The sequence below is a fragment of the Sturnus vulgaris genome, chromosome 1, assembly GCF_052056855.1.
Source record: "Sturnus vulgaris isolate bStuVul1 chromosome 1, bStuVul1.hap1, whole genome shotgun sequence".
NCBI classification, from domain to species: domain Eukaryota; kingdom Metazoa; phylum Chordata; class Aves; order Passeriformes; family Sturnidae; genus Sturnus; species Sturnus vulgaris.
In genome coordinates this window covers 117676198-117687931 of record NC_142243.1, presented here as the reverse complement: position 1 = coordinate 117687931, position 11734 = coordinate 117676198, and the positions used below count along the sequence as shown (strand labels likewise).

The 11734-nt window shown below is 43.7% G+C and overlaps 1 protein-coding gene across 1 annotated transcript; it reads right to left on the bottom strand.

The window, feature by feature from the left end:
• Window positions 1-8763: 8763 nt before the first annotated feature.
• LOC106856338 (SRY-box transcription factor 17) lies at window positions 8764-11292 on the bottom strand. Its single transcript, XM_014881608.2, has 2 exons — window positions 11001-11292; window positions 8764-10693 (listed from the first exon to the last, which is right to left on the bottom strand). Exons 1-2 carry the CDS (start codon window positions 11290-11292, stop codon window positions 9774-9776), a joined length of 1212 nt encoding a protein of 403 aa, XP_014737094.2. The 3' UTR covers window positions 8764-9773.
• Window positions 11293-11734: the final 442 nt, after the last annotated feature.

Genomic DNA, 11734 nt, shown 5'->3' with positions numbered 1-11734 from the left:
CTTTCCCACTTGGATCATTTTTCTCCTCCTTTCTTGACTACTGTGATATTTTCCATTAGTTTTCCTTCCTCAGTGCTTTGTATTTAAGATGCTATAAATACAGTGCAGTGTTTCAGAGGATGATCTCCTTGCTCCTGCTGTAAGAGGAGGAAAAACTTTGACAAATGAGCCTTCCAAGCTGAGCCTCTCATAGTTGAAACTGACACTGTTTGCCTTCCTGTCATCCAGGATAACAGAGGTAAACTTTGGAAATCAGTTAGTTTCTCTTGCTTTAAAGTAAGTCATGAGAATCATGGAGGTTACAGATACTGGAAAATATCTGTAATTCCTGGATATTACTGCAGTTCTAATTTAGGAAGTATGAAGAGTCGAGTTAATGTGGTTTGTTTATATGAGACGTCACAACACCCTTATTGTTATTCATCACTTGGCACAAAGGGGAACTTGGAGCATTTCCAGGCAATCTACAAACTGGAGTAATTTCACAAAACACTTGAGACAGCTGAAGAGGGAACGGCAGAAATGGAGTTTTATCTAGCTCAGACACCAGGATTCACTCCCAGGTTTTAACTTAGGGAGGTCTCAGATCTATGATAAATTTAGCTCCAGAAGGAGCTGCAGGAGCAGTTGCATACTCCAGCCAGGATGCTCCTCCACAAGGATGCAGGTCTTCAACGTGTCCTATGTGATGTCGGCCAGCCTTTTGTTATTGTCGTGAATACCCCTAGGAAATCTCAGATTGTGTCAGGCCCTTAAGTTTAGAAAAGTATAGCATTATCTATAAGGTATTTGAATCACAAAATCCACTGATTAAAAATGTATCATAAACATCGGGAGAGCATTTCTCAGGATGCGGATGAGAACTTAGAACTCTAGAATGATTATAAACTCTTCCAAAACTCAGGAATATACTATGACCTTATTGCTGACGTAAAGTCAAGAACAAAGTTAAAGATGATCTTACTGTCACCCAGCTATAAAATGTTTAAAAATTCTCCTCCTTGTTTTGAGATTTACAGTTATTTATCCCTAGTAGAGGTAGGGATTCTCTAAACCATGAATAAAAAATAATAGAGAGCCTGAAAAAGTATCTGAAAAATTAGTACGTACCACAATACATATTTGCCTATGAAGACTGTTTGATAAGATTTTCTCTACAGGAGTACAATTTTACCTGAGATAGGAGATCATAGGAAAAGTCTGTTGGGTTTTCTTTCAGACCTCTAACCTCAATAAAATACAAAAACATTCATATTGAGAGAAAGGGATCCAGAATATTAAAAAGGCTCCCTAATAACCCTGTGAAATGTATATATTATGATTATATGTAGATCATTCACAGAGTGTTTCAGACTCTAACCCACAAAGGAGTGTCAGTAATGGCAGCGCCACAGTTACAGACGTGAGTGGTAACCCTGTTGTGGCTGCAAACCAAAATGAAAGTTACTTGTCATTTCCAAGTGCAACTGGCAACGTGTTCTGGAGGTTCTGATTGGAAAAATGACTAATACAGGAAACACAGCAGTGAAGAAAACCAATCTTTCCCTGAGGAAGAGGGGACTGCTTAGTTTCCAGGTTGCAGAGGTGGGGAACAGTGTAGGTTACACTGCAGAAAGAATCACATGAATTTCTAGTATTTCACTTCAGGAAAAATTCTAATCTTGTGTGCACTTCCAGTCACTAGCCATTAGCAGATCACAACTAAAGGAGAATATTAGCAGCCAATATTTCTCCTATGTAAAATAAATTCTTAGCAGTGTAAATTGAAAAGCTACGGTATTACACAGATACAAACTAAAGTGCAGCAAACAAATGGATTGTGGATGATGAAGGGCAGCTTAAATATCCTGCTGAAGCTGAGGATTTGTGTAGTTATTTCTGCAATATTGCAGTCATGTGTGCAGAGCAAATTACATGAAGGCCATTTGGGAACAGCGAAATGAAAAATCTTGCCCAAGGATGCGTGTTGTAGCCAGGGACTGTTAGACAAATAGAGGAAATAGCACAATTATGTCAAGGTTGTCAGGCAGTAGAACAAGTCTGAACACGTTTTGTTGTGTTACTGCTCTAGGTGGCTTCTCTACTGCACTAAGTTCTTATTGGCTGAATTATTCATAGATCATATATTTTGATAGCAAAATTAGTCACTCTGAAGTACTTTATGCATTATAGGTTAATCTAGATACCCCATCCTGACTGGCAGAAGTATTAAAGTTGCTAGGAATGCAAGTGTATTCATGTCCAACTTGCCCCTAAAAGGTTTCAGTTAACCATCACATCAATTTTTTTTAAATTCTGCTAAAACTAAATCATTATCTATAAATACAAGCCAGCAATTGCCTCTCTGCTTCTAAAATAGACTACATACAAGATATTGCAACATTTTCATGAAGAAATACAATCTAAATCATAACCTTATTTTACAAAAATTAAGATTGTTCTTCTACAAATGGTTGTCAAGTATTATTTATAATTTTTCAGCCATCTAGTGGTCAGTTACCCAGTGAGACTTCCACTAAAAGGGAGGCAGCAAGGCTGGTTCTTTGCATCAACCTGACTGCATTCTCAGCATGAAGCTTCCTGAGAGAAATCAGCTCTTCAGGCTTCATTATGCATATTTGATTTTTTTTTTCTTTATATGAAGAAATAGAATTGATAATTGTGAATTCTATTCTACATGTTTAAAATGTGTAAAGTACGAAGACAAATTGGTAACAGCAATTTTCACTCTAGAAGATGTAAGGTGCTGCCCTGCTGCTGTTCTGGTACTTTAACCAGAGGTTTCCATGAGCACTACTTTGAGAGCAAAACTGAACTAAAGACAAAAAATAGTAGCATAACTTGGATCAGTGTTACTTCTTTTGTCACCCTGGAACATGGTGGAATAAAAACCTCGATTTGTCAGTCAGGGTAAAGCCCTCAAGACAGGGTTTTGAAATCAACTGTTTTCTTCTTTTAGAAGTGGTGCTCTGAGTTTGATGTCATTGAAGAAAATTGTTATTGTCTTTTACTTGACGTCTTGTCAAGGCTGCCAAATTTCTAAAGCCAGTGTTTCACTGAGTGACAGGCTGTTTTGGGAAATTGTCTGTCCTGAGACTAAATTCATCTGGACAAGGTTTTTTTTTTGCAGATTTTGAAAGACGAAGCCTAGTTTTCTGCCTCTCCCAACTAAAACTGCCTGTAAATGACTACAGAACAGACCATCCTGAAAAGATGAGTGATTACCTAAGCTTACTTACATAAACACACCCACCCTCGAGTACAATAAACCCATCTGGATCAAGGTAGCTATCCCTCACATTACTGATACAGAGTATAAGTGATGCTACACCTGCTGGGAAGTTAGTAAAGCAGGCTTTAAAGGCTGTAATTGGAAATCTGGCTCATGAATGAAACACATCTGTCTCTCTAAAAGTCCTTGCTGGACACTATGAACTGGTTGAAGAAGATGATCTCTTGCAGTCATTTCAATATGCAACAATAAAATAACGGCCTTGTTATTTTTTGCATCTCCTGTGGGGATTTCCAGACTCTATATGAGTAGGTACAAACCAGTGAGTTACTCCCTGGGACATTGCTCTGACCTATTCAGGAATAGCAAAATAGATATCTCTCTCTCTTTTTTTTTTTTCCTGAGGTTTGGCCTCTAATATTCTGCCCTGCAATAGTGTTTGTCAGGAAGTAACTTTGGTAATTCTCTCTGAGAACAGAAGGAACAGCATTTGTATCTTGACAAATTCTAGCAAGTTTTCCATGCATTAAATAGCTCTCTACGGGTTTAAGCTCTAACTCGAAATCAGTGGTGAATTGAGACCATTCTTTTTAAAGCAAACTGAGTTCATTGTGATTCAAGGTTCTTGCATCAGTACTAGTGAGAATTTTTGCAGTATTATACATTCAGTCATCATACCCAAAGGTATTCAAAGGTATGAGAAATTTATACAAATTGCACTCTTCTGAGGACAAATCTGCTTCACCTTGCTCAGGCAAACCAGTTTTGACTGTTAATTTTGCACAGGCAAAATTATCATGTTGATATACAGAAAGACTATGTGTGTAACTCAAGGAAACACATGTAGTCTAGCTCACAGAAACTTGTAGGCATTATACTTTTCATTAATATAATTAAATCATAAAATAAAAAAATCAAGACTACATAACCTGCCTCTACTTTAGCTATTCCCCAGTAATACTAATCTGTGCATTTCAAACCAGAGTTTGTATGGTATCAAACCATTCAGCTCCATGAATTCACAAATATTGGTTCACTTTTCCAGTTAATTGGAACACAACTTTTACCCAGAAAAACATTCTAATATTCTTTATCTTTGTCCAACAGGGGACAAATTTTTGTTTTAAACAGGATGTGTGCAGGATAAATTCTGTTTCTACATGGCAATAACAAGAAGCTTTAAAGTAAATCAGACACCATAAAGTAATTCCACAATGCCTTGGAAAGAACCCAAGACTTGCTAGTACCTAAATATATTCTCTGTGGATAAATGTAGAGGCCACCCTCAGTGTGAACAATAACTATATTCCCCTGACAGCTCTATGGAATACTCCACGAAATGAGTTCTCTCTGATAAGGAAAAGGATAGAAATTTACTTTCTCTGAACGATTGCTTATTAAAATGCAGAAGATGCTGGTTTCCTTCTTTAAATAAGGTAAAAAAATTATTTTGATGAAGAACTTTGTTTCTAAAATCTTACTTCAGCATTTTTTAATGTCAGGTACCTGGAATTAATTTGTTTCACAATACAACTATTATATAAAAATGAATTATTTAAAAATGAGAGAATAGACCCATAATAAAAGAGCCTCAGTAGATCAAACATTTTTACTTTGCCTGTTACTGCTCCACTGTAGGTGAAAAACATTCCTAAAACAAGGGTTTTGAAGGAGTCTGGAAAGAGCTGGAAACAAATTTGCAATCTATTTAATTATGCAATTTCTGGAGACTGCATCAAGTCTCAGATATTTACTGATATCTCAAAGGGCATTTCTAGATTTGCTTTAATATGTTCTGTATTTTTCTCCTTACATTCTTTGTTTTGAGATAATTTTTACCAAAGGACTCATGACATTATGAGTAGTGTTTGACTTTTAACCATGTCAGGTGACATATACCATGATGTTTGGGTGTTTCCGTTTCTTTACCTCAAAATTCAAAATTTACATCATTAATATATTGTAAGAGTCATGGCAATTTCAATTTGTAGTGATACATACGGTATATTCATGCTTGAATTAAATCTAAGAGAGACACCTTAGAACTACAATTAATCTCAAACTATACAACATATTGACCTGGACATTTAGACACCCCATGAGAAATCACACGACCACGTGCCCATTTAATTAAATACATTTTTTAAATCATTGGAGTAAGACAAAATGTTTATTTGTAATTTGCTTGACAAGAAGTGCTAGACATTAAGACTGTGCTGCCATGGTTAAACTTTTATGTTCCACTGACTATCCTAGTCTTCTCCATTTTATACTGCAATCTATAACACAAAATTTAAAATCTATGTATCAATTTGCATTAATGTAGTAATCATTGCATATGCAGCCATGAATGTAATGGTTGCTAAAATACTTAATATATTCTTCTTCTAAGTCCACATTCATTTAAGAAAAACTAAGAATTTTAACAAACCAATCATTTTAATAATACCTGCAAAGGGAACATTATTGCTTCCACCATATTAATTTGGAATGTGGCATTTGCAGAACGGCTCTAAGGAACTGAATAAAAATATTTTTGTATATATGTTTAAAATACCTAAAAGCCTCCACACCCTGATTTCCAGCCTACCAGACTGGTAGCTTTGGATATATGATGACTCTCGATTTACCATGACAGAAGAAAACAGTCCCTTTAAGAGTTCCAGAAACTGCTCTGACAACCGGAGTGGATTGGGGTAGCCAAGAACCAGCAGAGATAACACGTACACCATTTATCAGCCCATAAACTCCTCATGCAGCAGCTCCAGGAGAACAACAGGGACTCAGAGCAGGGAACACTTCAGCTTGCACCACTCACACTCCCACACCAGGCTCAGACCAGCGGCTGCACAGACAAGCCCCAGCTGCTCCAGGGAGCCAGGCAGCCACACAAACCAGCCTGGTACCCACTTCATACCAGGGAAGCTGCCAACCACTTTTCACACAACTGAGAAAGTGCTCAGCGTGGCCTTAGAATACAGGAGAAATTTGAACATCCTTATGTAGGATTTTCTGGAAATACTTGTTTCATGCTTGAATTGAAAAATGCTTGGTTTATGCTTGAACCAATACATCAGTTAAATGATTTTCCCATCCCTAAGTTAGTGCTCAAATGCATTTGAGAACTATACTTTATAATTTTGAAAGTGATACAGGTGCCTGCAGCTAAAGTCATCTCAGACTTTCCATTTAAAGAACATGAAGTCAGCTTTCCACAGCTTTAGGAACACATTTGGACCACAAATTTTTCATCCCAGTCAGCTGACTCCAGCAGAATATGAGAGTTCCAGCTAAAGCTGGTCAGATATTCCTGATAATAGGGGAAGAGAAAATATGTTTTTTCAGTCATATTGAATCAATTTTGGGACCTATTTGCAGCAATTTTAATATTTAGCATTCCCTCAAGTATCAGAGGTGTGATTATCATTGTCCTCCATGGAAAGGTGCCCAAGGTCTACAATTGAAACTTTAAGAAGCTAGAAACTCTAAAAACTATGAGGAGAACTGAGCCACAAAATGTGAAATGGGAAGGCAGGAGAAACAGCTTATAGAGATGAAGCTACCTCATAGGAGGTTGCAAGGAGGTAGAAAAGAGAACACGGTTGGGACTGAAATAATCAGGAGACACTGAGGAAGAGAGATAAGGAAAAAGAGAGTGGGAAACTAAGAATACGAAAAAAATAGGGGCTAAAAAAAAAGGCTAGCCACCAAGGGAAGGGAGAGGATACAGGTAGATGTCAGACAAAGGGGAAAAGCTTGGTATTTTGAGAATAGAAAGAATAGACAAACCAGGCTTATGTGAGTAATACAAGGAGTAAACCAGGTAGAGTGCAAGAGGAGACTACAACAAAAGGGAAAGGTACAGAAAATACAGAGGCAAAGTAACAGATCTCATTCCCAGAATGAGAATCAAACCAATTATTCCACATCCGCAGCATCATTTTGTTGTCCTACACTATTATCTCAAAAACACACTGACAGTATTCATTCCTTCACCTTGCAGCAGATTAAAATACACATAGGCTCACATAGTGAAAGAGAATTAGATATTGTTATTTGGTGAAGGATTCCTCATTTGCTGCTTCATTTCATGCAGATAATCGACAAAGTTCTAGGTAAAAATCAGTATTAGATGGTCAACTGCAAGGCAAAGAGAATATGACGAGTATTAGACATTGGAAAGGAAAAAGTGCCCTAAGTGCTATAATTAGGGAGCATTTTGGTTTCAAACTTCATGTATGACTTCTGTTTAAGAAAGGGATTAACTGTATTGGAGTTCCATAGAAAATGTGTGTATCAGAATTAATATTGATATTATAATGATACTCAGTAGAGGGTAGTTAGAGCTGCACTGGTAGCCTTAATCCTGGAATTTGTATAACCTAACTTTGGAACTAAAGTACACTTCGTTTCCTAATTTTTTTTTACTGGAGGATTTTTTTTATTTTATTTTATAACAGAATTCAGCCAGGTACTGAAGCCATACTACTGTACTATAAAAAAGTCTTAGGATGTATGTAGTGAATTAATATATTAAAAAAGCAATAAAACAAAATATTATTTCAATATACCTAAACATCTATTCAAAGTGCCTAATTTGATTTTGCTATCATCCCGAGGGGTTTTTTTAGAACATTTCTGCAACAAAGAGCCCCTGCTACAGTTTTAGCAGCCCATAACTGTAGGAATATGATTACCATGATGGTAACCAGCAGGGCTGGTCATCTAGGAGACAACTGGAACAATCTAATCGTTCAACTAGTTTTCACCATTGTTAAGCCTCTCTTAGCCTATAACAGGTCAAATATTTCAAAAATATTACATTCAAGTGACTATGCTTTTAAAACAGTGACATATATGCAGCCTTATTTCCTACCCTGCACCCAACCTCCTTAATATCAGATGCTGACTTTCACACTTCTCTCATTATCAAGTTGCAGCAGGGAGGGGGGAAGGGGGGTGGAGGGAGATGTTATCACACTGAAGGCAGTGCGATTTCAAGTGATTTTCCCCGTATTTCACTGACATGTTGTTAAAAAAACATCACTGGAAGCAGTGGACACGATCAGGATTTCTTGAGGCCTAAATAAAATTACATTTTTCTGAATTAATAAGTAAAACATGATCTGATCCCATGTTTTGACTAGTTTTGTTTGAAAATACAGCTAGCTCTGTGTCCATTAGGGATTTAAAAAATGGTCACTGTCATACAATTTTTATAAAAATTTGTGCAATTCGTAAGCATATAATGCACAAATTGAATTTTTGCAGGATTTCTCCACCCACAACTTAGTAGTCTAACTATGTAGGGTAGTAAACTAAGTAAGATGAAGTACACTTACCCAAAAATATTTATTATTGCCTATCACTCTTGAACTGTCACTTGCAAATTAAAATATCTGAAAATGTTCACTACAATTATTGTAAGTTGACTCCAGCCGGCATCTTCCAAACATCAGAAGACTGACGATGCAGTTGTACCCTTGCAGTGGCAGAAATGTCAGAGCACAGGTGAACATGCAGGTGAACACGCTATAAAAAAACATTTTAATGGTCAATTGATACTCGACAGTAGCCGAGATGAGAACTTGGGCTGCACTGTTTTTTCTCCTCACTGGTATAAGCTGAGCATGAACCCCATGGCACTAAATGGCATGAAGAGACTTGAAGGTAGGTGGCAGAAATATAATTTCTAAATACAGCTTCAATCCTGTCTGTGAATCCTTTGGTTCAAACAAAAAATCACTATGTACAGCAAAGTCACCTTCTCATCTACAGCTTTCCAAAACAGTGTATTTCCAGGCACACTTTAAAACTAGTATCTCAAATTTACCTAGCTTCCTTTGTTGCAGACTGGAGGTTTTTTCCTTATGCATTAACTCAAATTCAGTTAGCACTCAAATAAGAAGGGAAAAAAAATCTATAAAACCCACACAAGCACAATCACATGCTCCACACTCTAAGAGGCAGAGAAGCAGCAGAAATCTGGCCATTAAGCTTTGTGATAAGAATACAGCCACACCTGAGAAAAAAACCTCTTTGGTCCTGGAGGCCGTTTTAGAGCCATTATCATGGTGAAAGGATCACATGGTATCTGCCTTCCGAAAGCATCGCCTTAGGGCAGGACACATTTAACCTAAGATTAGTCTCACTCAAGGGCCACGTGGCCAAGAAGAATGACAGAAACAGATGTACATTCATTTATTTTCCGGAAATACAAAAAAAAAATAAAAAGAGATAGTTAAAAACACAACTAGAAACACGTTCTGGGCGAACAAGTAAGACTGCTGATTTTGCAAAAAATATCAATAACTGCGCGCATGAACGAAAGGGGAAAAAAAGATGTAAACAATCCATTAAAACCAGCAGAAAAAAAAAGTCCGAACAAGGCTACTAGCCTGCAGGACAATCGGGATAGTAGCTTATGTCCACCCAGACAAAGTTTGTGCAACTGTCCCAAGGAGATTCAAATAAATTACATAAATAGGAGAGGGGCCGGGCGCCTCCCTGCCAGTGTCCAAGCCGTGCCCCAGCGAGCCCCTCACAAGTCGGGGTAGCCGCAGTAGTAGACGGCGCTGCTGGCGTCCGACACGGCCGACGAGATGGGAGCCGCTCCCTCGGGCGACGACAGCGCGGCCGCGTCGTGGCCGCCGAAGGGCAGCGCCAGCTCGGGCTTGCAGGCGAAGCGCAGGTACTGCTCGAACTCGGTGCGGTCCACGTCGCCCAGCAGCTCCTCCGGCGGCAGCTGCTCCAGCTGCTCCCGGCACGGCGCCGTCTCGGGCGGCGGCGACGGCTGCCCCACGGCCCCCGGCGGCGGCAGCGGCGGCGGGCCGCGCCCCGGGCCCGGCGGCTGGCACTGCCCGTAGTACGCGTGCAGCGGCGCCGGGCAGCCCAGCAGCCCCTGCAGCGACCCGCCCGCGCCCAGCGCCTCCCCGGGCGGCAGGTGCCGCCGCAGCGACGCGCCCGACGGGCTCTCGGACGCCGCCGCTGCCGGGTACTCGGCGGCCGCCGGGTGCGGGCCGTAGCCGTAGGGCACCAGCGCGCACTCCTCCTGCAGCCCCGCCGCGAAGAAGGGAGCCTCGCTCTCCGCCGCGTCCAGCGGCGACGGGTCCGGCGTCGGCAGGCTGTAGCCGTCGAACGCCGCGCCCAGCGGCGGACAGTCCCGGTAGTGGCCCGCGCCCGCCGCCGCGTAGCCCTGCTCGCCGTACGGCAGTCCCAGGCCCTCCACGCACATCCTGCCGCCGCCGGCCACCTCGCTGCCCAGCCCGGGCCCCGCCGCCGCCTCCGCCAGGCCGTGCTGCAGGAAGCCGCTCTCCACCCGCTTCAGGCGCTTCACCTGCTTCCGCCGCCGCGGCCGGTACTTGTAGTTGGGGTGGTCCTGCATGTGCTGCACCCGCAGCCGCTCCGCCTCCTCCACGAACGGACGCTTCTCCGCCAGCGACAGCGCCTTCCACGATTTACCTGCACCCACCGACACCGTCAGACCGCCCGCTCCCCGATCGGCACCCGCGCCCGCTCCCGACCGCGCCGACACCTCCCCGCCCGCAGCCCGCACCTCCAGCCCCGCCCGAGCGTGAGCGACCCTCGCTCGCCCTCGGAAGCGACCGCCCCGCCGGCACCCCGGCCCGACAGTCCACGGATCCCCCCGCTCGCCGCCCACACCCCGGACCCTGAGGTTGCCCCGGGCTCCTCGCTCTCCTGGATCCGCCCCACGGGACACCGCGTTCGCCGGGACCCCGCGCCCGCCCACCCGGCCGCCCGCGCTCACCCAGCATCTTGCTGAGCTCGGCGTTGTGCAGGTCCGGGTTCTGCTGCGCCAGCCGCTTGCGCTCGTCCTTCGCCCACACCATGAAGGCGTTCATGGGACGCCGGATCCGCGCCTCGCCCTTGCTCCGGCCGCCCGACGGTCCCGACGGCGCCGCGCCGCCCTTCGCCTTCGCCTCGCCCAGCGGGCTCAGCGACTCTGCCCACGGGCACATGGCCGGCATCATGATGGGCAGCGAGCACCGCCCTTGCACCTGGTCGTCGCTGCTGGCGTAGCCCGCATCGGGGCTGCTCATCTCGCAGCGGCTTGGATCGGGACGGCTCAGGACGCGCTGCCGACCGCCGCCAAAGCCGGCAGCTCTGGCCAGCCCACGGGACACACTCGGCACTCGGGCCCCGATCGCTGCTGCCAGAGCGGCCGCCCGGCCCGGCTCTATTTGAGCCGCGGTGTGGCCAATGGGGCGGCGGGGGCGGGCTCGCAGCCGGACGGTGGCCGTGGCCCCCGCGGCGCTGCCCTGCGGGACGGCCCCTGCGGCTCCTCCCGGTACCTGAGCGCCGCCCCCGCCCCGCGGGACCCGTGCCGGGCGTGCCTCGGGACACCGGCACCGCATTCGTGAGCGGCTCCGGCTTCAGCCCTGCCCTCCGCAAGGGTAGCACTGACCGGCCCACCGAGGCCGTGCGCTAAAGGACATCCTCGAGCGGAGCAGAGTCAAAATATGGGAAAGGCTCAGAATACTT